Source organism: Anopheles stephensi, chromosome 2 (genome assembly GCF_013141755.1).
Source record: "Anopheles stephensi strain Indian chromosome 2, UCI_ANSTEP_V1.0, whole genome shotgun sequence".
Lineage (NCBI taxonomy): Eukaryota > Metazoa > Arthropoda > Insecta > Diptera > Culicidae > Anopheles > Anopheles stephensi.
This window is the reverse complement of record NC_050202.1, coordinates 60303350-60328099: the sequence shown is the minus strand read 5'-3', so window position 1 is coordinate 60328099 and position 24750 is coordinate 60303350. Positions and strand designations below refer to the sequence as shown.

Sequence of the window (24750 nt, the reverse complement as noted above, 5' to 3'; positions counted from 1 at the left end):
GCTCAACAACAAATACAACTTGCGTTCGGCAAACAGTAGTAAAAGTGGCACTCTTCAAACGTTGCCTTGAACGCGACATTGACGACGAGTTTCCAATTATATTGATTAACTGTGACGACGGACGGAGTGATGGCACATGAGACATGTGAGCGCTTTTTACGACTCCCTAATACACTGGGTTGGAGTTCATACAGTAGCTGGTGTAACTCGATCTGAAAAGGGTCTAATTAAATGGTTCATAATGGTGCGATCACATTAATGGTGTGTGATTCTAATAGATTTTAAGTACTTTTTACGCGCCACCAATTGATTCGGCTTTTCACTTATTGTCATAGCGGAATTTTAGAAACACTTAGTGGAATGTTTCAAATTGGTGGTGGGATATTCCAAGCCCGTTGTGGCACTTTGCAATCATATAATGGATTTTTGCATACAATTAGGAGAAATTAGCTGCAATACGGTCAGACCATTCTTCATGAATAAAAAATGATGGCTGTAGAGTTTGGCAACCAGCTGTGGATTGATCAGGGTTTCGATTGATATCTTAGGTGTTCTTGGGAAAGTCTATGATGAGCTAAGCCATTTAAAAAAAATGCAGTTTTGTGCCTAAAATGCTTCTAGATCTCCATACAAACTAACAGCCAAAAATGTATCCTGAGCATCTGATTTTTTAAGAGCAAAAATCCGAAAAATTAATTCGAGCAAATGCTCGTAGAATCATTTGGTTCTTTTCGGGCCTTTTTGGCTAGGTCAGTCAGCGCTTGACACTGAACGTTTAAATGAAGGATTTTTGAGCAGTTAGAACTATGATGTACATAGTTATATAATTTTTGTCGTAACAGTTTATCATATTTTGATCTTATTACAAGTGTTACTTTGCAAACAGTTGAGAGTAATTAATCAATTCGGCTATGATTTTTTTCAATCAGCTTTGATTGCGGAATTGATATTACAAGCAACATTTCTACCTAATTTTCCTCACTTTATGCAAGATTCCATTACATGATTGCAAAGGCTCCACATTGAGGCTTGCAATATTCGCTGCTCTATCCATTTAAATCAGTTTTCTAAGTGATTCCACAAATTCCATTATATGGATCGAATCCGCCCTTGTATTCCTGTGATGTCCAAACAAAAAAAAAGTTGGGGTCCATCATAAGTCGGTCATCATTCCTGCCAAGTATCTTTTTTCTCCCAAAGAACTGCACCACCTTATCGCTCAACAGATTATACCCCCGCAGACGTAATACTTAACGCTCATAAATATAGCACCACACCCAGACACTCGCCCGGCGCAATAAGTTACGAAAATAGCGATGAATCTCGCCGAAAACCTTAAACCATCCGCTGACCTGGTTCCACGCACGCCAATTATCACGCACTTCCTCCAGCGTCCAGACGGATGACGCGCTACCCCAACTAAGCGGGATTAACGCCCATATCCCTGGAGAGGGGCAATTTATTACATGTCATTTTTTGTCACCCAACCTCTGGATCCGAGCCTTTGGCCAACATTTGGGCTCCGAATTCGCGACCATAATTCTCCACTTATTAGCTCCCACTCCACGGGACTCGCACGCACACAGCTGTATATGACTTTTTTTTTCTTTCTTTCTTTCTTCCTCTCCACAGTGTGGCCTACGCGCTCGTGTTTATCGTGGGCCTGCTCGGGAACATTTCCGTCGTGATCGTCGTGAAGAAAAGCACCATGATGCGATCGCCCACCAATCGGTTCATCGTCAATCTCGCGTACGCTGATTTATTGGTCAATTTTCTCTGCCTGCCGTTTACGCTGATCGGGAATCTGTATCCAGGTAAGTGTGGGTGGGGCGAACGAGCCACCCTCCGCCACATCTTGCCAGTTACAGGGCAGGGAGACATTTTTATGGCACAGGGCTGGGTGTAGATGAGAACTGGGAGATTGTTTTTTTGCTGCGATGAAAAACGGATGACCCGGAAGCTCCCGACGGCCATCATGAAACAAGTGTTGTTAGCGACCGCTGTTTAAACGCCGCAGCATGTCGGTTGGTGCTGTTAGTTGTACAATTTATTGACTTTTAAATTGACTGCTGACAGCCATCCCCGGATACAAGGAGCGGGGAAAGCAAAGCGGTTTAACATTCCAGCAGCGTAAAGGAAAACGCAAAAAATTGAGGTCAAACCTAAAAGAAAAACACAAACATGGATTGATTTATATCGCCAGAGGGATGTCACGCCACGTGGCCGTTCGCTGCTGGTTTACCACCACTTGTGACAAACTGGACCGAAAGCAATTCACACTAAGCACTTCCGCTTCGGCTCAAAATAGCAATCGATCGCTGCAGAAAGAATAACGTATAATTACGACACACATATATAACATATAAATAACCCTTCCTGCTACCCGATGGTGTGTGTATAAATTGCAGCCATCCATCTTATCCGGAATGGCGACAGAAATGGTGTGCGAACGAACGAATGAGAAGCATTGCTCGCTTTGTTTTGGCCCCACCTTACATGCATTTGCATCTTATGAATATCTTCGCACAGCGAAAAGCTCTTCTCTCCAAAAGCTTACCACCCAGCCGGAAGATGGAATGGTTCTGTTGTTTTCGGTTTACTTCTGCTAGACCTTGGCGGCGGCAAGGCGCTGCTCGAAGTGTTACATTAAATGAAAGTAAAGAAGAACGGTTTATATCTATTGAGTAGGATGGACGGATATTGGAGATCAATTGTGACAAATTCACTTGGTACAAATTGCAGCGTCATAAAGGAGGGGTGTATCGATGGCAAGTACAGCTAGTACCTTCGTAGCATAGCAACCAGTTCGGCTGTGTTGACAGGGTTGTCAAACTCACTGTCAACTTCTTGCTTTGCGACATTTTTCTGCATGCCATAGCTACAGTTTACGGTTGCTGTGTCTTGACTGTATTTATATTATATTTTAGACATATCCAATTAAAATTTGCAATTACTGTTTCCCATCCCTTTGATGAAGCTTTCAGTTCTAGTCGCTATTAAAATAGTGACTCTTTGTCTACTATCCAAGCATTCATCTATTTCTATGTCATCAAAATTGGAGAGCTGCTGTTCAGCTAGCTCGAGCTTCACCGACAACTCAATGTTTTTAAGTACATTTTGAATGGTGTCTCAACAAGTGGCCGAGCTCTGCAATGCTTTAGAATGCATCCTCGACAAAAATTTATCAATTGCAGTCGGTATACCTTTCCCTATGGTCTTATCATTTGGCTCTTGAAGCTCATAATAGACAACGCCCAGCTTGTCCTACCAAATACTGTAGATCCAGCTTCATCAACTAGATAATTCCCATTTCAACGTGTTTAAATACATTTCCCAAGGTGTCGCAAAATTTGGTGTTTATATGAAAGCTTTAGATAATAGCAGCTACCAACTTAAGGTATAGCTGCTCGTAATAAACTACATCCAGCTGGTCCCACTAGATAAGAAAACATAATATTCCAGCGATGTAAATTCGACTTGGCATAGTCGAGGGCGGACCGGAAGTAAAGTTGACAACGACGCCGGACTTCATACAGTAGGACCGGGTTTCAAATCCCATCCGGACCGTTCATCGTAGCGAAGACTGACTGTTCAACTACGAATCATTAAGTCTAGTAAGAAATGGCAGTCGTGACTTAAGAGGACTTTTGACCAAGAAAAGAGATATTTTACCAATATGAAAGATTTTGCTTAGGGAAGCCTAAAGATGCCCGTACGCAGGGCTGGAACTACTTGGCTGCGGGTAAAACCAAATCACAGAAAGTGTAGTGGCATGGAAGGAAGGAAGGATCCTAAACATGCCATTGGAACTGATAGCAGGCTTTTGGCCGCATAATTTCATATATTTGGCTACTAATATTTTTTATCAACAGTCGCACAGACGAAACTAGTGTGACAACTCTGACTTGGAGGCAAAAGGCCCATAAGCTCTCGTACCGCGTCTCGCCTCGGAACCGTACATGATACAAACAAGCAGCCACACACACCCACACTCGTTTCAAGTGTTTCTTTGATGTTACTGCCTTAATTTTTCTTTCCTTGCCTTCTCTCTCTCGCTCTCACGCTCTGTCTGACTCTTAAGATGGTCCCCCCTAGTCTTCCCGATAACGAACAAGCTGTAATGGAGCAGCATTCTATTTTGCAAACATTTTTCCATCCTTCGAATGTGTTGCGAGGCGCTGAGGCAGCCGTCAGGTACCGCCACGCTCAATTCGACCAAAAACTTTCCCGCAAAGAAGCTGCACAGACCAGCACGTGTTTAACCGCATCTTGACGGAAGAAGCGAAAACAGTTTTCCTTTGTTCAATGCCACCGGGCAAATGATCGGGTCTGGTTGGACGACGGTTTCATCATCGGACGGCTCGATGATGTTGATGTGCCGTGCAAAACTTCCGCCCCCCGTGGGTAGGATAACAGAAGCAACAGCAGTTACATGTCCGCTGACAACAACAGCGTCGCAACACCGAAAGGTTCCCCCGCATCACCCGAAAACCACGACACGAAATGGTTTCTGAGGCGCTCTTTTTTTTGTTTTGTTTTCTCTTCCACCGCTTGTAACCGAAGCATCATACATTACCCGTTCGGTAATGTAATTTTGCGTCAAGTGGGAGGACATTTTATTCCCCTTTTCGACCGACCGGGCGCGCCCGCTCTTCGCATCGTATCTTACCGCATCGCATGTTTTTGCTCTCTTCTTTATATGCTGCCCCAACCAACCAGCCTGGATCTTGGGGGTGTTCTTCTGCAAGGGAGTATCTTATCTGCAAGGTGTTTCCGTTTCCGCTTCCGTCAACACGCTGATGGCGATCTCCATCGAACGTTGCTTCGCGATATCGTTCCCCATTTCGGGCACCATTACGACCAGGTAAGAGGAGGGAGAGAGCGAACAAAAAAGCCGAAAGGAAACTTTCTAGCTTGTTCTCCTATGGCCTGAAGAATCCTTCTGCTCACACACACACACACACTCAAACGTGATCCGATTTTCGCCATTACATTTTTCTGTTGTCTCCAACATGTTACAGACAGTATCGGTTGATTGTGACCATCATCTGGTTTATAGCGCTGAGTATTAACCTGCCCTGGCTGTTCGTCTTCACGCTGCGTCCCATCGGCATCCCGGGAAGCATAGCGCAGGTAAGTGTGCTGGGCTTTCACTTTCGGGGGTTTATTTTAACTTTCAAGGTTAACGCTTTAATAGCGCGACAGGTTTCATGGCGACACGGTGGTGTGTAACGCGGACTACAGAGTCACGTTCTGAAGGACCATATAGGCCTATATACCAGGCTTATGGCAGTCAACTTTCCGGCTACTACCGTTGACTATCAAGTGCTGTGAATTTGATGATAAAGTGTTTTCCCCTTGTTCCTCTATTCTTTCGAGCTTTGGTAGATTAATCAAATAGCCCTCGTAAAGTCCACGCTTTAGCCCACCTCTCAGAAAGCTAATCTAATACACCGGTTATACTGTGGGACGAATTTGGCCTCAGAACTCTCCCACCCACTTCCCTCAAAGCCAGCAAAGAGTGGGACGAAATTGGCTAAAACAACGCATGGGCAATAAATACCCAGCTGCGGATTATGTCTAAACCAGGGTGAACCTCTCAGGATACATGTAAACGTAATTAATAGTAAGGAGAGCTAACGCAATGTGAGAAATTCAAAGTGAACGCAAAAGATCAATCTCAGCACAGGCCCATTTATAATTCACTTCATAATGTGGTTATGTCCCTCCTAGTCTGGTCATGCTGAAGCTATGCAGAGATTAAAGGATTAAATGAAATTAAAATCGGATTTTTGGAGGACCTTTCTAGACAGATTTTTTGATTTCTTAACAGATTCTTCTTCGACGAAGGGCGCCGCTGTCACCTCGGCCACAGCCACGCTATTTCTATTTTAAGTCCCTGCAGTCTTAATGCCTCTGAGACATAAACTCTGTCCCTAACACTGCAACAAATTACTGAAGAAAAAATGATTTATGGTCCAGTATGACGGAGAAGCTCCAGAAAAGACCGTCTCTTTGAGCTGTACAAAATTTGGCTGGCTTATCTCTTGTGGTAACGTCATGAGAATGGCGCCAGACAACCCATCCCACAATACCTGTTTAAGATCGTCTGCATGGTCAGACTAGGCTTATCCCAAGGCTCAAACAATAGGGTTTCAAAATATGGATCTTAAGTTCTGACCGATTTTACTTACATTTCCACTTCAGAACTTGAGATTCATTCCCTCATCGAAGTCTACTTAGCGGTGTCTTTTCTTTTGGACAAAGCCGCAAACTTTTAAACTTAACCCTAATAATTAAGCGTCACTGAAACGGAATTTTAAACACAAATCTACATTCTACAAACAATAAGCCTAACATCCTTACTTGATTTCAATCGTTTCTTTCGCACATTCACACACGTCCAGATCTGCACCGAGCTGTGGCCGACTCCGGCATCGGAAAGTTGGTACTTTCTGTTTGCCAACCTGTTCTTCTGCTACCTCGGTCCACTGATTGTGATATCCATCTGCTATGTCATCATCTGGAAGAACGTTGCGTACCGGAATCTACCCCGCGAGATGATTATAAATCGCAAAAATGAGGTCTTCAATCGCAGCAAGGTGAAGGTAAGGTTGGCACGAGGGCACGCCGAGTTTGGAAATTAATCTGCGCCACTGGTCTCCCTTTAGGTCATTAAGATGGTTTTCGTTGTGATCATCACCTTCGCCATCTCGTGGTTGCCTCTGTACGCTATCTTTTGCTTCGTCAAATTTGCCGGAGATTTGGTGTACGATGAAGCGGGTACGTAGGGTTCACCCTGGTGCACCTGTTTCGAAAAATGGGGCTGGCTCACTAATTGATTTTCCTTTTTCCCCCCCACCCCGTTGCCAACCACAGTCCAATCGTTCATTTTAACCATACTGCCGGTGGCTCAGTGGCTGGGTGCGTCCAACTCGTGCATCAATCCGATACTGTACGCGTTCATGAATCGTAAATTTCGGGCCGGCTTTAAGAAGCTGTTCCACAGCTGCTGCACGGCGGACGAGGACGATTGGGATCTGCCGACCACGGTGGGCCGGTTGGAGGAGAAAGATTTGTACCTGCGGCGGGTGCGTTCGTTCAACAATGGAAAGCAGCACCAGACGCTGCTGCACTACGGCCGGGAGCACTGCGCAACGCTTCGTGTGCCGCTGTCAACCCCAGCGATCAGTGTGCCAAATGGTGGGTCGCGAAATTAAAAACTGTACAACACATTTTGCCCCGAACAGCAAGCAACAAAGCTTACGTAAAACGTACATACAAATTAAAAAAGTTTAATCTGCGGCAGAGCGAGCGGTAGGCGCGACTAGGCGCGACGCCGGAGACACATTATTCTAATCGTTAAGAACATCCATGCGGGAACCAGATTATTGCCCTAATATTTACGCTCACTTTTGAAGTTGAGTCACACGTATCAGATGTATTTTCATATAACTAATTGTTCGGTATATATATAAAGAAAAAGATTTTCAAAATAAAAGAATATACATATAAGCGATTGGGTTTTTTTTTCCAAATCCCACAGTACTTCTCTTGTAGTATCCGAAAGGGCTGAATTATGGAAGTAAGGTAAGGGTAGCAAATAATTTGAGCATTTACGGGACAATTGTTGTGACATTAACAATACACAGTTATATTGTATCTCAGAACCATACACACACCACGCCCATTTGTGTTAGATGGGTTTGTACAATCCTTTACACCCAGTTACGTTCATCGTTAGAATGTTTTTGCCTTCCCAGTTACGAGCACAAAGTCCCTTGTACACTCACGTTTAACAAACCGTTTTCGCCGTTTTCTGCCTAACAAAAATCCAGCCGCTGAGGTTTTACGACATGCTGTATAGAAGAGAGAAAGATATTTTAGTCTCTATGCTCCTAAGAGTATGGAATCCATTTCAAAATGCTTACGCTTCGATGAGGGATGCTCGGAGGTTACTGGTGACATTGGATGGCTGTGCTTCGTTCAACTTGAATACGCTTTCCACCACTGACAGTTCGGTGGAGGTCGTGCTCGTACCACAGAACGCACACCAATCGTTCACTACCATACCGGCGGCAAGCACCTCACAACCACGGTTCACCGTGCCGGCTACCAGTGGAATCTGTAGCAGCGAGGCCAACTCGTCCAAATCCTGGCTGGGCGTTTTCGGATGCACCAGTCCACCTTGATTGCTTAGCACGGAGTACGCCCCGACGAGCACGTTGTTCGCCACCGTCTGCCGGTACACTTCGACGCCCAGCGTATCGACAATGATTTCTTCCGTCTCGCGGTCGATGTCGGGATGTACCAGCGCCACATAGTCATTGCAAGCAATCACATTCCCGAGCGCCGACAGCCTTTCCTCGACGCGATGTATTTTGACGGCGTCCGGTAGAGAATTGCGCAAGTGTTGCAGTTCCACATCGGTCGTGCTGTTGGGAACGATCAGTCCATTCTTGTTTCCGACCGAAAGCCGACCGATTATTCTACATCCGGCTATACTGGTGTGTACCACTGGAATAACGTCTGCGAGCTCCGACTCGAACACACTGTAAGGATGAAGATGATGAGCACACACACAAACACATACACGGAACAGTTCAACAAGAAGCGGTTGTTTATGTCAGCACGTGCCTCCGCACATAACCTCCAAAAGTGAATATTCAATCAAAACCGTGTGACTGTTTACGCACGCTGCTGCATTCTAATTGCAATTGTTTGGAGGGAAGATTACATAAACTGTTGGCAATAAATGAAGATCAGCCAGAAACAAGAACAAACACCGCAAATTTACCTGTAGAACGCCTCTGAACCACCGATTGCAACCAGGCAGTATGAGTTGGTAAGTTTACTGAACACACCAATATCGTCATTATTCTCAAACTCGGCACGCAAAGCCATGATTGTTCTTGGTGTGTATTGTTTTCCTTACTTGTTGAGGAAATCGTTTATACGAAATAGTTACACTTTTAGGCCAAAAAACACGATAACTTTTGAACCAATTCACTAATCCGTGCTTTGCGCTGCCGGAGCGTGCAATGATTTCAATGTTTACAACAATTTTGACAGTTGACAATTGGAGCGAGGAGAGCCCAAGGTTCATACAGCAACGAAACCCACAAAGTGTCATTTTTCGCTGACGTTTGAAAATTGCTCCGAATTTCCGTTCCGTTATTTGGGATGGGTATATAATGCCACCGTTTTAATAGGACGGTTTAAAATAACACAACTTAACGGGTTGGAAGGCCGTTAACAATGTTTGGTAAAAGACTCGAGAAGGCCCCCCCCTGACAAAATTTGTTAGGCGCTGTAGGATTTACGCCTAAAGGTATGCAATCCGCAGTACACGTTGCGAGAGCTTCACAGTGAGCTTTCAGTGTGCTTTCAGTGTGGTCAAAATTGGTTGAAGAAAGTCGAATAAAATATTGTTATTATTTGATTAAAATCCCCTCTCCGCTAACCCTACCATTCATTTTGGGTTACAGGGGCTTCGTACTAGTTTTCAGTCGCACTAGGGGTGAACAATCGGGCCTAAAACATGCACGGCGTTCTCGGACGGTAACGGAACAGTAATTCGATGAATACTTGTTACCTTGCATTGATATTCAGCAAAGGAGGAAACATAAGAATATCATAATCTCAAACCACTTGTTACAATGTATTTTATCAAGTTCTATTCACTGTCTATTAACAGTATTAAGGAACAATGCACAATGTTTACATCAAATGGGTTTTGACCATACAGAAATTCCACTGTACAACAAAAATGACAAGCCACAGTGCTACACACAAAAGATTCTAGGGGGGGCCTTCTCGAGTCTTTTACCCAATGTTTTTTAAATACATTATTCATGTTAAATAATCCTAAAATCAAAATCATTTAATGTGAGCTTGTTTCGAAGCATACCACAGTTGATCTCGTTGCCACAATGCTTCTGTGTTTCCCGCAACTCGTAGCAAGCTGCAGTTGGTATCGGTGATAGTTCATTAGTGGTTGCTAGTGTGAAAGAGGTCATACTTAACGTAAGTACAACGCGTTTACTCCGAACATCACACGTGCTCTTTGGTCTTGGCCTGCAGCGAAAGTCCTCACGGTCGAGCACCATCGTCTGCCATTCCAATAGACCGGTCCTTCTGGCGGATGCATCATCACCATCACTCCATCTCACTCCCAAAGAAGATTTTACAGTGTAGGACGTCCGGTATCGTTCTCGTGACATGACCAGCCCAGTCTGGCGAGCCTGACTAGCCCCGCCCGTCAGTACTATCAAACAATCAACTCCAAAGCAGCGGTTTAAAACATTCAGAAGATATTTATTATTTACGACGCACAGACTTCCATATGATTTAGTTAATATTGTTTTTCAGCTTAAAGTCAGGGTTAAAACGAGCATTTTAGGATGCTACAATTAACGGCGTGTTTCTTCTTTTATCTCGATTGGTACTATCGTTTCCATAACTATTTGTTGCCACATTGGCGAAGTTTTGAGTGCTTCTATGAACTATTAGCTACTTTCGAGAAACGTTGCAATGTGTCTTTCTAGATTTATGTAGTATTGTCTGAGTATATTTAAACTGCAGTACTGGACTTCAGTGTACCCAAGAGAACGTTTCTGTTGGTGAAATCAAAACTATTGGTTAAAGTTATTGGGAAAAACCGAAATCTTATTAAATGCACTGGATGTTTTGGACAATGGAGTTTTCTTCAAAGCTATGGCAACACCCATCGATCACTTACTGGCTAAAACATTCCTTATTAATCTTACTCTATGCTTTGCTAGCGTTAGTGACGAACTCAAACAAACAAAAATCTAATACGGGGACTGTGGAAATGGAAAGTTGTTAAAAGAGCAGATAGCACGAAACAGTCACCGTTGAAACTGCAACTGTTTATGGAAGTGTGTATAATCCATTCGCGGCATTCGTTTTTCTCTACTTTTGGCACAAAAATTATCTATAGGCTTCTGTCACAGGACACTCGTTTGAAACTGGAAATAGAATAGAGTATAGTGGCGCACTGAGAGCACTGAAACCTCTCGCTATGTAATCTTCCCGTGTGAACACAATAGTAATTGCTTAGTTTCCTTGGCAGTCGTTTAGCGCAATGGTAGGGCGAAGATGCGCTTGGGAGGGCCAATCGAGGCGATGCGTCAATGGATGTGACACGCATCGGACGCTCGTTGTTGATCCAACGAATTATGTGCACTGACGGTAGCGCTCGGCGTTGGTTTGGATCGTCTGCAGATAGAACGTGATCTTGCCGGTAAGATCGTTCAGCTCAGACTCGAGATTCTGGATCTCCTTTTCATTCGATTTGTATATATCGTCCATACCTGTGCAGAATAGAACAGCGAGTTTAATGAGCATATTTCATAGCTAAGTCACCACTAGACTGCCTTACTCTGTAGGGCCGAAAGCTGCGTCGTCGTATCCACGGTAATTTTGGACGCACGGTTCAGCAAATTTTGAGCACGCTCCCGGGCACTTTCCGAACGACGTGCCTGCTTCGTAAGCGATTCATTGGCGGATTTGAAATCGTTTTTGAGCTAGACGAGGGAGGAATGGCATTAGACAAATTTTGTGAAATACTCTGCACACGTTTCACCGCAACAGTACCTGCGTTGCACGCTCGTGAGCATTGTTGGCCGAGTCCTTTACATCCTCTGCCTGCTTGTTGATGTCCTTGGCGTCAAGCTCGTTACGAATGTTATCCTTCTGGAGTTGCTCAAGCCGGGACTGTAACGCCAACACCGCGTTAGCCGTAGAGTTGGCCCGCTTCTGAGCGTCTTCCGTCTCCTTATCAATCTAAAGTCACACAGGAAAAGATTAGTGAACTGCTGCTTGACGTTCCTGGTTCATCATGCGCTAAAGAAAAGGTGAAATACCTCCTCCAAATCAATCTTTGCAGAAGCTATATCCCCGTTCGCTTGCTTGATGGATTGGCGTGCCTTCTTCTGTGCATCGTCCGCATCCTCCAAAGCTCTCGTTATGTTCAGTACACCGGCCAACACCTTTTCTGCGCGTTCCCTGCAATAAACCATCGGACAAAAGCATATTATTATCATCCACCCCATATAGTGATATGCCATTAACAAGTTATACTTTTTCTCCAGCGCATCGGTCTTGAGCATTTCCACGCGCCGCAAATCGTTCTCGGTGTTGCGGATAATCGATTCCACGTTCACCAGATGGGAAACGGCATCCTGAATTTTCTGCGCCAGATCGTCGATCTGATCCGGGTCCAGCTGCAGCGTGTATCCCATGACCTGATCGATGAGTTCGCGCATTTCACCGGGCGACGCTGTCGTATTTTCGATCATGTCCGACAGTTTGCCAATCAGCACGTTCGCACGATCGATAAGATCCTTCGTTTCTTCGAGATGGGCTTGCGTTTCGTCGTGCGTTCGCTTCGCCTTCTTGTACGATTCCGACGCATTTGCCTTCGCTTGTGACATCTAAGGGAAAAGACCGCATTACGATTGGGCCGAACTATAGGGGTGACTGACTTTCCATTGTACTTACCGATCGTAGAATATCATCCGCCAGCTCCTCCTTTTCCTTAATGTTTTGCTCCGTCTTCTTGGCAAAGTCCAGCGCTTTCTCGGACAGTGTCAACGCACCATTCTCGCACCGTAAACCTCCGCAACCGTTCTTACAGCCCGCACCACCACAGAACTCATCGCACGGATCACCGGCACGGTCGCAGATGCGCTGGTTCAGATCGGGCATGTTTCCGTTCAGATCGTTCAACTCTTCCTGGTACTTCAGGAAGGCCGCTTCGTTATTGTCATGGTTCCGCACAACGTCGACCTGATTCTTGCTAATGAGATGTTCCGCCCGGCGACAATAATTCTCCGCCCGGCTGTTGATCGCCGTAATGTTCATGTTCGTTTCACCCAGCATGCTCACCCGGTACCACGCATCACGGGTAAGATTCAGCGCACCCTCGATGTTGCCCTCCTGCAGTCTCGTCGCGTTATCCTTCAGATAGCTTGTCAGCTGCTTCACATCATCCGCCCGGCGTCCGAGGTTCACAATCTCAATGTTGGCAAGCTTAATGCTCGAGTCCGTCTCCTGCAGCTTGCGTTCCGATTCCTCCAAATTACGTAGCGACTCCTGCAGATGGGTGCGAATACGCTCAATCTCGGCACCGATCGATTCAATCTCGCGATCGGAAATGGTGTTGTTCAGCAGGCCTTCGATTTGTGCGATCTTCTTCGACATCGAATCGAACTCCTTCTTGTAGGCACCGGTCGCACCAAGCTTCTTGATCGTTTTCGCTTCCTCGATCGTACGATCGGTCTCGTTGCGCAGCCCGTCCAGAATCATGTCCCAGTTGTCAAAGCACTCGCCGCAAGGTTCACAGTACGGAGCTTGGCCTAGGTAGCCTCGATCGCACTGGTCGCACTTGTACCCGCCAATACCGGACTTGCAGGCACACTGTCCGGTGGTACGATCGCACTGTTGTGTGGCAGAACCGTACGCATTACATTCGCAAGCTGAAGCAGACAATGATAAGCTTTTAAATTAGCAGAATAATTCTACGAACATTCAAATCGCATACATACGTTTGCATTCCACATTTGGATCGCCCCAGAAGTAAGCCTCACACTGATTACACTGCCGTCCGCCGAATCCAGACTTGCACGAACACTGTCCGTCGTACTGTGGAATGGAAATGATCTCGATAAGTGTCTCTGATAGTTCCTCTATCGAAAAGCAACCACCACTTACCGGATTACACTGCTCGCTGAGCGCTCCGACCGGATCACAATCGCACGCCTCGCATCCTTCACCGCTAGCAATCTTCCAGTGATTCTCAATACACTCGTCACAGTACTGTCCCTGCACGTTACGCAAACACGGACACTGGCCCGTGTACCGGTCGCAGTGCTGTATCGTCTGGTTCGTGCCGAGCAAGTTACAGTCACAATCCCGACAGTCCTGTCGCAACGCATCGCCGTAGAAACCATCCCGACAGTACTCGCAATGGTCACCCTCGGTATTGTACAGACACTGGAGACATTTGCCCGACTTAGCATCACAGTTACCGGGCCGCTTAGGATCGACATTGTTGCTACAGTCGCACGGCTGACATTGGCCGCCCGGTTTTTCCGGATTGCCGAAGTAATTGTCCGCGCACACGTCGCACCGAGCCCCGGCATATCCTTCCTCGCACGCACAAATCACATCGTTCGTCGATGGGTGCAGATAACACTCGCTCGCGTACGAGTGACCGGATGCAGCCGTGTCCGGACAGCGGCACGGTCGGCATCCAATCGATGAGCCGAGCAACGGGTTGCCGTAGTACCCGTCGATACAGCGATCGCACTTCCAGCCCTGCGTAAAGTCCTGACAGTGATTGCACTCGCCGGTCTTCGAATTACACGTCGGCGTATGGCCATTACACTCGCAGATCTGACAGTTGGGGAAGTTCCAGAAGCCCGGCTGACACTGGTCACACTCCCGGCCGTACGTGTTGGGATGGCAGTTACACTGTCCGGTGATCAAATCGCAATCGTTGTCCTTCGATCCGATGCTGTTACAGTCGCAAGCCTTGCAACCTTCCGGCCCGAACCCGAACGTACCCGGTGCACACCGATCACACTGCCGTCCGACGACGTTGGTCTTGCACATACAGAAACCACCCGACTCAGCACACTTCTTGCTCTTCGAACCGGTCGGATTACACTCGCAAGCTGCAATGATGAAAAGCATCCAAATGGTATGAGAACAACAATCGCACCCTCACTCACTAGCGTATTATCTCATCGATTCTAACAAGGTTCTAGCTCCACCTCTCCCGGGTTAATATCTTGTCCCCGGCAGGAATCCAACCATCCCAGCAGAACTGCTGAGTTTAGCAGAAAAAGCACAAGTATCGGTTTAAGGTGCACCATTGCCGAACAACAATTCGCTGACTGTGGTTTCAATGTCAACAAAAATTCAATCTAGCTCGATGGACGAATGTTAATCAGCTAATGCCGTCCACTAGTCGTCGGCAACACCCTGATAAGATACCAACCACCATCGGTTACGCACACTTCGGTGGCGAATTGGCAGACAGAATCAACTTATCACGGGAGTATCTTCCATTCACACTTACGCGTTGCACCGTTGTTGATGTAAACGCTGATCGTCTTCAGCAGATCCTTGCACTCTTCCGGTGCGTTGATGATGTAGTTCACATCGTAGTACGTGTGGTTGCATCCCAGATCAACGTACTCGCGGTGACGCACCTCGGCCTGATGGGAACCCTGCAAAATTGGCGTAATTTCGATGCGCGGTATCAACACGATCGAATCGATCAAGATCTGTGCGGTCGGATTATCGTCGTACGGTTCGTGCCGTTGGAAGGACACGATAAACTTGTACGTTTTGCCGCTCTCCAGACAAATGTCGTGCAGCGCTATAGCACTCGTTTCGTACTCGGACAGTGTCGTGGTGATATCGCGCTCGTAGCTTGGGTGCGAGTTGGCACACGGTCCCTCGGGGTTGTACACCTCCGGCCGGATCACGGTCATCCGCACGTTCTCCCAGTCTCCCTTCATCTGGGGCTGGTAGCGTACCATCACGTCGTAATTCATCGTTTTCGGGATGTCGTCCACGGAGAACTTCAGCGTGGTACCCTCCGTGGCGCGGATGAAGCCTGGCCCCGTAAAGTCGGCGTCCCGATCGTTTGCTCGTTCGCGCACAACAACCGAACAGTTTTGCTGCAAAGAAGAGTTAGCGGATTGTATAAGCAATGCGGATTCTGGTCATTTGAGTGTTGTTCCAACTTACTCCTCCGCCAGACTCGCAGAACTAGAAAACAAATAGAATTGTAAAAAAAGATTTGTTAACATTGACGCCTTTACGCTTCTCCGGTTTGCGTTACTCACAGTGGACGGAATCTCAGCCTCCAGAATACGGTGCAACGTCGGAATGAAGTAGTGTTGCTTCGGTTCACTACAATCTCGTCCCTGCATATGCGGTCTGCAACGGCACTGGCCCGTAATCACGTCACAGCTATTATCCAGCGATCCTCCCGGATGACAGTTGCACGGCGTACAACCCTCCAAACTGTCCGACAGTCCATACGTTTCCGGCATACACTGGTTACAGTCGCGTCCGGTGACCAACCGCTTACAGATACACTCGCCAGTGTACACATTACAACCCGAATTGTTAACCGTTCCGAGCGTGTTGCACGTACACGGCTGGCAGCCCTCCGGATTATTCTCGTCAAAGTTCCAGAATCCTTCCCGGCAATGGTCGCACCGACGTCCGTTCACATTGCGCTTACAGTGGCAGGCACCGGCCACAATACCATTCTCCTCGTCGGCGATCGAGTCGCAAATTCCATCGTCCAGCGAACCACGTGGATCGCAATCGCACGGTTTGCACACGTACGGACTCTGGATGTCCTCGTTCGGATCGCGGTAGTAGAACGGTGCACACTCTTCGCAGTGATATCCTTGCGTGTTGTGCTGGCAGTTGTCACACACTCCGCCACTAACCCGTCCCGAGTGTTCGTAAACGGCCTGGTCAAAATGGCAGCTAGTCGCGTGGTTGTTACAATTACACTCTGCGGGTGGAAGTGCAAGAAATTAGTAAATTTGAACTTACTTCAGTACCGTACAAACTACTGGACCGTCATCCTCACTTTTACAAGCGTTGGTCTGTTTGCCAAGTGCCGGCTTCCACGGTAGATCGTTGAAGAAGTCCTCACACTCCTCACAGTTCAGACCCTTCGTGTTATGCGTACACTCGCACCGTCCGTGCACCATGTCCACCGTATTCCGCACACCCTCGAGCGGCAAACAGCGAGAAGCATGGCCGTAGCACGAGCAAGAGCCACGCACAATCATGTTCGAGATGGCGTAATAGTACTTCTCCTGTATCTCGTCCCGATCGTCCAGCAAATTGTCACCGAGCGAGTGCAGCTTGGTAAAGTTTACACGCAGGTTCGTCATCTTCAGCATGTTTTGCACGTGTTCGGCGTACGGGTTCTCGATGTTCATGTTCGGAGGCAGCACACGGTAGATCACCTCACCGTTCTTCGACGGTTCCACACCCGAGTACCGGTGATCGCAGATCACGTCCGTAATGTTCCGTGCGATCAGTGGCGCGTGCGGGAACGACTCCCGGCAGCTGTGCGCGAAGTACTTGTACACGTGCCAGGTTTTGCCGAAATCGTACGAACGCTCGATCAGCATCGCCGCCGGACGGAACGTCGCAAAGACGATAATCAGATGGGTAAAGTGGAATTCTGCCTCCAGATCCAGCTGAATGGTGACATTTTCACGTCCGTTCTCCGACTGCCACCAGGTTTGTTCGACGGTACTGTGGGGTGATATGAAGTTGGGTTAGGATCTAGCTTCTCCAGACACCTGAAATCCTACAGATACTATAAACTACATTCTAACGATCATCGCTGGTATTATTAGCTATTCGAAACATGGTAGATAAATAAATTGCATCCATTTCCTGACATCATCATTTACAAGACAGTATGTACGCTAAACAATCTGCTAATGTAATGTTCGTACGAACGGATGATGTCACGACCCGTATTATTTGTGAATGATCATCTACCGAGACCGACCACGTATCGATCACGCCCGTCTGTACCACAGACCAGCAGCAGATGTGCCGATCGGAAGGACACGGTTTTTTTGGTGTCGTTAAATTTCGACAACTTCTTGGCCATTGCTGCTGCCGACGGTTGGAACAGGCCGCCACGAACGTTTGTATGCTAACATTTATTTGCACACCATGTTTGCAATCGCCGGCAGTGTTGTTTGTTTATCCCCGGCTGAAGCCATGGAGCTTTGTGGAAACGGAAAACAAACTAAATACAACATTCTACCTTATCTCGGTGCACATGCTGCTGCATCGAGCAATGTTGCAGGGCGAAAACACCATCTTAAAAGGTATTTAAACTAGCCGCAGCTTAGCCCCGGGATGATGTAATGCAATAAATGTTGAACATTGTCAAACTACCTACCCCGGTTGCATTTTGTAGATGATCTGACCGATCCGATGGTTGCGCATCGGATCGTTCTCGGTTTCGCGGCGCGTATCGCAGAGGAAGCATTTCTTCTCCTCCAGATGGGACACGATGCAGTAACGTTCCGACCGTACCGTACCGCAGGTGGACGACGCTTCCAGCCGGTTCTCACGTCCTATCAGCAGATTGCCCGTAGCCGGATAGCAAGAGCTCTGCTCGCACGGATGTACGCGATGGATCGGTGGTCTGCTGGCTACTGTTAAGATCGTGCAGCGACGTTATCGGCCACAACACACCCAGAGTTCACAGATGGGAGAGAGCAGAACGATGGCGGGAGCAGCGGGAAAGATACAGGCATGTATTAGTATGGTTTCAAACAGCAGATCGTGTACAGAATTTAAATTTAGAATCAGGCCCTAAGGAAACCATTCACCCAACCAAGCATAACTGGAGCGGACAGTGCGGGATGTTGCACATGTGCTGGATATGCAAGAAGCGGAAGACCGGGTAACACCATACACTACGGACGCACGTTCTGTAAACAACTCTCATTCGCAGCGGCCGCGGCGAGGAGTTTATCTTCATTCTCAGAACCCAGAAAGAACCAATCGGAACACGGTGGAAAAGCATAGATGAGGCACAGGAGGAGAAGGAATCGTATTAGCAGTAGTAGGACCACATCCACCAAGGTTAGAGACGCGTGGACGCAGTTTTGCAAGATAATCCATTTTCTTTTTTCGTTTGCAAAGAGGGAAAGTGAATCTACGGAGTCTAATGACATCTCCCGTCGAGTTGCCAATTGAGCGCGTTAAGCCAGAGTTGATGAGTGTAATTTTTCGAGTGCTGCTAAAAACTGGCAGCAGATCACCCTTCGGTAGGAGATTAGTTGATTGGGTACTGACGTATTGGAGTTAGGGGAGATGGTTTGAAACGTCCACCATGTGTTTACTCCGCATCTGAGGAGGGTTTATAGCGATGCTTCTCGGCAAACAATGATGTAATGCGAACCGAGCTACGCAAGCTTTGAATCTCGCGAAGGCCATCGTTAGAAGAAGCTTCACTGCTGCACATTAACCCGGGAGGGAGGAGATAACAACGAGTACTACTCTGTCACTCGGTTGAGAATGTTCATTCCAGGTTATATGTCTGGAGGTTTTGTTTTTGTGGGTGGGTTTTTGGGGTGCAAGTATCGGTAAGAAACCGTAATAAGGTAACCTCCTGCACGGTGCTGCCACGGTCCTTGACCTCGCGCCTGTTGAAAGTTACGATACTGTTGCGAATCATGGCGACGATGGTGATGATACGTCCCGTAGGAAACCCTCTCCAATGCTACATCGTCGGACCGTACCGGTGACAAGCTTCCGGGTGGATAGAAGATGGAGTTGTACTTGTTATAGTTGATGTGATTGTTAATCATGCCGGTGTACTGAAGATTCGGGAACAGTTCGCCCGATTCATCCTCGTCGGTAAACTCCATCGATTCACCATCGTCGATCGGTTGCTGATCACCGCGCAGCTCTACCGGAGCGGTTGTTGTGACGGAGTTGGTGCTAGGTGCAGGTGCAACTACCACCGAGGGAACTGCTTAAATAGTTCACACGCCAAACGGGAACAAACGGGCAAGTAATGTGATGAGTATGAGTGTATGAGATGGTAGTTACGTGTATGACTGATGCGCTTAAGCACACGGAAGTGTAATGAGTTGAATGTGGTACGAAATCATGCTTCACAGGTTAGACACACAACAAGTAATGCTAAATGAAGTATTCAATTCAGTATTGAAAACCAGTATTGTAAACTATGCAAAACTCTATATAGACACGTAACTCTAGAAATCAGCTCACAAAAAGCAAGAAGCCTTCGCTAGCATACTTACATCGGTCTCTGCCGCCATATGGTCGACGTTGTGCATTGCTACTTAAGATTAGACCTGGATTGAAGGGAAACGAAGCAGAGTTACATTAACGACTTACAACCACGTGGATTCTCGATTGAAACTGCTTCAAAATACTTACTATGGAAAATAAATAAATTAATAACTACGTATGCTATACATGACGATCCTATTTTGGCCATCGCTGCCGCGGCCAGCTATACATGAGTAGGACGTTAATATAACGTCCCTAATCTGGAACGAAAAGCAACAACAAAAAAAACACACAGAAGTTAATACCCGCTCAGATCATCCCTCAGTCCGGATCAAGAGTACGCTCGCTTTTGAGATGGAAAACTTTACTTTAATTCCCACTTCTTCCGAACCCAGTCCCTCGACAGTTACAGTACAGATGCCGCAGTACTGCATCACCCTGTGGCGCGATAGTGAACCGCGTGTTCGTATCCGGTGATAAGGAAAGCCTGTGTCGTTCTGATGCTGTTGGTGGTGTTGTTGTGATAGAACAGTTCCTCGTTTTTTTTCTCTCTGTCTCTCTGAAATATGTTTCTTGCCGGGCACGTCAGATTTCTTTACGGGTCCCCGTCCGGGAGACGGCGATAATGGCACTCCAGTTCCCCACGCAGTAACAGGAGGAACTAATTCCGTGCCATATGCATGCGCGCCCCATCCGTGGTGTGGTGGTACATGTTGTATTACGCTCAACAGTTGGGGAGTTCAGTTCCGATGTGTCGGTTGAACTGGCCCTCTGTAGCTACGCAGGCTCACACGCGGAGATAAATAGCTATGTTTGCTGACTTTTGCTTTATCGAAATATGGTTGAAAAGGGGCCAAATGGTTGTGAGTTTCTTTTAAGCTTTAAAGTACTGTGAGGAAGTAGAACCATACGTTTATTCCCTGGCAGTGGGTATAAAACCATAATGTAATTACGGAGCTTCAATTCTGTCGTCTTCATTGAGATCATCTATTCGTCCTTAATATTGACGTGGACAATTAACTGTACTGCTCGATGGGGAGATATTCTTTGGAAAAAGATTAAGAATTAGCAGCAGCATATCTGGACACATATATTCTAATCATTGAAGGTGCCTTTATGATCACAAAATTTGCAACTGAATCTCAACTCAAATCGGACACAAGAATTAGAAAAGCATAAAACGCGAAGAAATTCGCCAACTCCATCTCCAGTGCTTTTACGCCCCTAGCCGCGACTGGCACTAATTTATCCAAAGTATATGCTTAAACGGCTAAATGTAACACAACAAACAACCTCTCAACAAATCTGCCATAACACTTTTCGTCCGCTTAGCAACTTCATTAGCACCGAATGCACTCGAAAACGGGGCTGAAGCTCTGTCCGTATTTAGAACAATTTTCATTCATTAGCAGCATTGAATGGATCGTGGGGTGGTGTCCAGTACGCAGCTGTCTTATCGTACACGGCGTTGCCTCTTTATCTAAAGTGCGGCACTGTTAAACGAACAATGCAAATAGAAATGCTCATGTTTTAGATTACATTGGCAACCAACAATTCGCAACCAAACCTGCAAACCACACATTTCCTTTCGTTCGGCTCCAACTTCAGATGGAGGGCAGTCGGCAGTGGAAACGGTGAAATATGGTGCAAATGCACCGTGCGTGTGTGTGTCAAACGAACCGACAGCATTGCAACATTTTTGCATCGCTTGCATTTTTAATGAGCTTCCCGCAGGACGTATTCCATCCATTCGGTCCCGGGGTCTTCGGTAAGCACCGAGTGTGTATCACAATCAGGCAGAACTTCCGGCAGATTTGTATCGCTACTTTGGACCGTCCAATGCTTAATATCAATTAAACAAGATCACTTGTTCTCCGGTGCTTGTTGAAGTACAAGATGATCGTGGGACATTAAGATTCTAGCCAGCAAGGTCGTAATAAAAGCGACTATCTTTTCATAATTCTTGACGACAACGTCATCAAAACTTCTAAAGTGGATTTCACATCTTTCCAACATATGTGGAGTCGCACATGGAATTTCAACCACCAAAAAATGGCACGTGTTCTACATTAACAAGTATAAACGGGAGCCTTTCTTACCCAAGATCACTCACCCGCCAGCCCGGAACATGACGGACCGACCAACGGAAGGCATGCTTCGGCAAATGGAAAGAATAGCTTTACCTCCCAAAATGGGCAACTTTGGAAACAAGTTCCAGAAGGAACAGGAGCGGACTCCGATGCATCTGACGCCCAAAAAAGGAAGGCTGATGTCTAACGGCGTTTCGGTAGGAGCCCTACACCCACCAAACAACAGTAGCACGACCGCGATCTTGATAAACCTCTACCTAGGGATGATGGAAATCTTCACTTACCGTTCAACATGCAATGGTGCTGAACCAGCCAGTCATAAGCGGCAGCTAGTATTCCCGGCAGAGCAAACACACAGGAACACTTTCGATGGCAATGAATGCGTCACAACGGTGCACTAGCCGGTAGTTATTTTCCCGAAGGGCAAAACACACGAAGCAGCACAAACCTCACTATGGTGGCTAGGACTTTTCCTCACTTCACTTAACACACTTACGCACTCACTTGCTGTTGTTGTGGAAAGGTAACACAATTAAACACGGTTTTTTGAATGAATTTCATAATATTTTCCTATAACGACATCCACTCTACATCGGACGATACACTCTAGAAGATACTGTAAAATCACCAAGATCGCGCTACACAACAAAAAATTTAGCTAAACGATGCACTTTCCACGACACGTGAAGTCAGCGAATTGTTGTAGTCTCGGCTCGCGGCACATTAAAAAACACCATAAAATCGCATCTTATTATGGTTTGCTGGTCGTGTCTGTTCCACTGCCCCAAGCTTCCCACCAGCGGCTCGCGGACCTGGAAATGCTCGTCTGCTGTCCGAATCTGTCTAAACTTTCCCGTGTGGAATGGCGAAGCACTGGGAGCCCACCATCTGGGTGCGTGCGCCTGTTGGAATCTGCTGATGCCACACCAATCCAAACGTCGGGTGGTAGAGTGTGCCGTGCGCGGCAGAAGATCAACACCGATTCCGTCGTCTTGCCTGGTGTTCTTCTACCCGCGAGAGCCATGTGTGTGCTGCAGTTTGCTACGGCAAACATAAAACACACTGCAACGGTGAAGCATAACACTTTCAACATAGGTGTGCCAGAGCGAGAGAGAGAGAGAGTGTGTGGCAGTATGTTTCGAGCTGCAAGATTCGGGAAATGCAGCAGCCGTGATTTTAAGGAGGTTTTCGTCTCTTCACGTCTTTTCTTTCAGCGCAGGCTCCTCACTCTTTTCTCGATCTCACTTTGCCGTTCGCCCTGTCTCACTCGCACGCACCCGCCAGACTGCAGAAAAGTATGTGTTTTTCACGCATATATTTTTGTTTCTCGAATGTAAATGTAATGTAATTTTCTCCAACTTCGTTACATCCAAGCGACGAAACGTGATCGTACAGGCAGCTAAACCTCACACGCACCACCAACACTCTTCTATTTCTGAACCTGATACACCCTTGCACAGGCACTGCGTTAGACGGAGATGTCTCGATCTCGTCTTTGAAGCTGGATAGAAAACACTGCTGTACAATGTTTGATGCACTAAACTCAAGTACCCGCAGCGCACGACGAAATTCACATAGCTCCAGTGGCCAGCACAGTTTCAGGTCCAAAATGTCACAAAACAACAACTTCCACCAGAGGTGGTTTGGGCTACCTACAAAGCGAAGGAACCGTCCACGGAACGCACGAACGCGTCTCAACTGTCCGGACGTGCACGATCTACGCGAGACGTTTCAACTATGATGCGTGAGTTGAGCATACAGCCCTCACAAACCTTCCCGCAAGATGCGTTCTGTGAGAGGCGGGTATGTGTGCGCTCGCTCCCACATTGAAAGAACGATCGGCTCACGATCGCGCCCATTGCTTAGGTGTGCGTGCGATGCGTGTGCAGCTCAGCACAAGTTTACACATTTCCACGAGGTTTGCTGTATTAATCTCGGATTTTGGAGCAGGATCGGTGGGTTTCTTGCCTTTTTTCTAATGTTTGTGGCGAGCTTGCATTTAGTTTCTTAAATTATTCTGTTCTATTTGGATTATTTTACACATTACTTTATAGTTTATAGAGAAGATCGTATCTTTAACTCGGTCTACTCGAGTCTCATCGTTGGTGTCCGACGTCTGACGATCTCACACACAGCCACGAAATCTGGAAACCACTACCACTGGTGTGCAGAAATTCTTATCACTGGCTAGGGCCAGGCGGAAAATGTGAGACAAGAGCGTATGGAAGGTTTCCTGCTTCCTTCTTTTCGGTCCACCACTTATCAGCTTCAGCTCTTCAGCCGTACAATGTATAGACGCGTAAATCGTAAAGGAAGGAAAAGACTGAGACAGAACGGTCTGCCGTAGCATAAGTAAACATTGCCCTCTAGCCGATAACCCGGCTATACCCGGCACCGACCGGGTGTGTGAGTGTTGTTCTAATTTTTTTTTTGGTTTTGCGCCACACAAATTCTTTTGGTTGGTTTAGTGGCAGGTGAAATTAAATTTTGATTTTCCGGATTTAGTTTTGTTCCCATTTTTGCGGGCCGTTTTTCTGCTGTATGGCTAAGTTTAACACAAGTTGTGAAATAAGCTTGTACAATTGCTTAAAAATTCGAAATTAATAAGGCAGGCAAAGCTAAACTGGATACTTCTCTCTCTCTCTCTTCTTGGCCTAACGACCTTTAAGGTCATGCCTGGCATTTCTGACTTACTAGAGTTAATGATACCACGTAGTTGGATAGTCAGTTCTCACTACGATCTGGATGAGATTTGAACTCCGGTTCTGCCGTATTAAGCCTATTGTCGCCTCTATCA

General features: G+C 46.7%; 3 protein-coding genes across 7 annotated transcripts in view; 1 reads left to right on the top strand and 2 right to left on the bottom strand.

Annotated features, from left to right (window-relative positions):
- The window catches only part of LOC118506506 (neuropeptide SIFamide receptor-like), a 32054-nt gene extending 24553 nt beyond the window's left edge, over positions 1-7501 (top strand). The window contains exons 3-8 of one of the 2 annotated variants that reach the window (XM_036043722.1): positions 1633-1814; positions 4720-4864; positions 5022-5133; positions 6408-6608; positions 6672-6783; positions 6880-7501. In XM_036043722.1, coding sequence (XP_035899615.1) covers positions 1633-1814; positions 4720-4864; positions 5022-5133; positions 6408-6608; positions 6672-6783; positions 6880-7220 — 1093 coding nt within the window. In that variant the 3' untranslated portion in view covers positions 7221-7501. The remainder of the gene's footprint in view (positions 1-1632; positions 1815-4719; positions 4865-5021; positions 5134-6407; positions 6609-6671; positions 6784-6879) is intronic. The other variant, XM_036043724.1, reaches the window with a different exon arrangement.
- LOC118506510 (eukaryotic translation initiation factor 6) lies at positions 7414-9065 on the bottom strand. The gene is made up of 3 exons (XM_036043734.1): positions 8798-9065; positions 7932-8552; positions 7414-7859 (listed from the first exon to the last, which is right to left on the bottom strand). The coding sequence occupies exons 1-3, from the start codon at positions 8902-8904 to the stop codon at positions 7850-7852; spliced, it is 738 nt and encodes a 245-aa protein (XP_035899627.1). The 5' UTR covers positions 8905-9065; the 3' UTR covers positions 7414-7849.
- A 1231-nt stretch (positions 9066-10296) lies between these two features.
- On the bottom strand, positions 10297-23762 carry LOC118506501 (laminin subunit beta-1). 4 transcript variants are annotated; one of them, XM_036043699.1, is made up of 17 exons: positions 23610-23762; positions 22238-22460; positions 20011-20123; positions 19872-19925; positions 17993-18251; positions 16649-17328; positions 15885-16570; positions 15787-15807; positions 15110-15716; positions 13738-14702; positions 13572-13668; positions 12526-13502; positions 12106-12458; positions 11889-12030; positions 11620-11808; positions 11405-11549; positions 10297-11336 (listed from the first exon to the last, which is right to left on the bottom strand). In XM_036043699.1, exons 3-17 carry the CDS (start codon positions 20069-20071, stop codon positions 11200-11202), a joined length of 5373 nt encoding a protein of 1790 aa, XP_035899592.1. In that variant the 5' UTR covers positions 20072-20123; positions 22238-22460; positions 23610-23762; the 3' UTR covers positions 10297-11199. The 4 variants fall into 4 exon arrangements, with proteins under 4 accessions (XP_035899592.1, XP_035899595.1, XP_035899593.1 ...); XM_036043702.1 differs by having other exon boundaries at positions 17993-18248; XM_036043700.1 differs by having other exon boundaries at positions 23606-23717.
- Positions 23763-24750: the final 988 nt, after the last annotated feature.

Bases quoted from the DNA above. Each gene is read 5' to 3' on its own strand.
- LOC118506501 (XM_036043699.1), bottom strand. From the start codon at position 20,071: ATGGCCAAAATAGGATCGTCATGTATAGCATACGTAGTTATTAATTTA. The intron at 16,571-16,648 runs GTGAGGATGACG...TTCCACCCGCAG, and splicing joins ACAGACCAACGCTTGTAAAA to AGTGTAATTGTAACAACCAC. The intron at 12,459-12,525 runs GTAAGTACAATG...CTTTTCCCTTAG, and splicing joins CGGATGATATTCTACGATCG to ATGTCACAAGCGAAGGCAAA.
- LOC118506510 (XM_036043734.1), bottom strand. From the start codon at position 8,904: ATGGCTTTGCGTGCCGAGTTTGAGAATAATGACGATATTGGTGTGTTC. The intron at 8,553-8,797 runs GTAAATTTGCGG...TCATCCTTACAG, and splicing joins GGTTCAGAGGCGTTCTACAG to TGTGTTCGAGTCGGAGCTCG.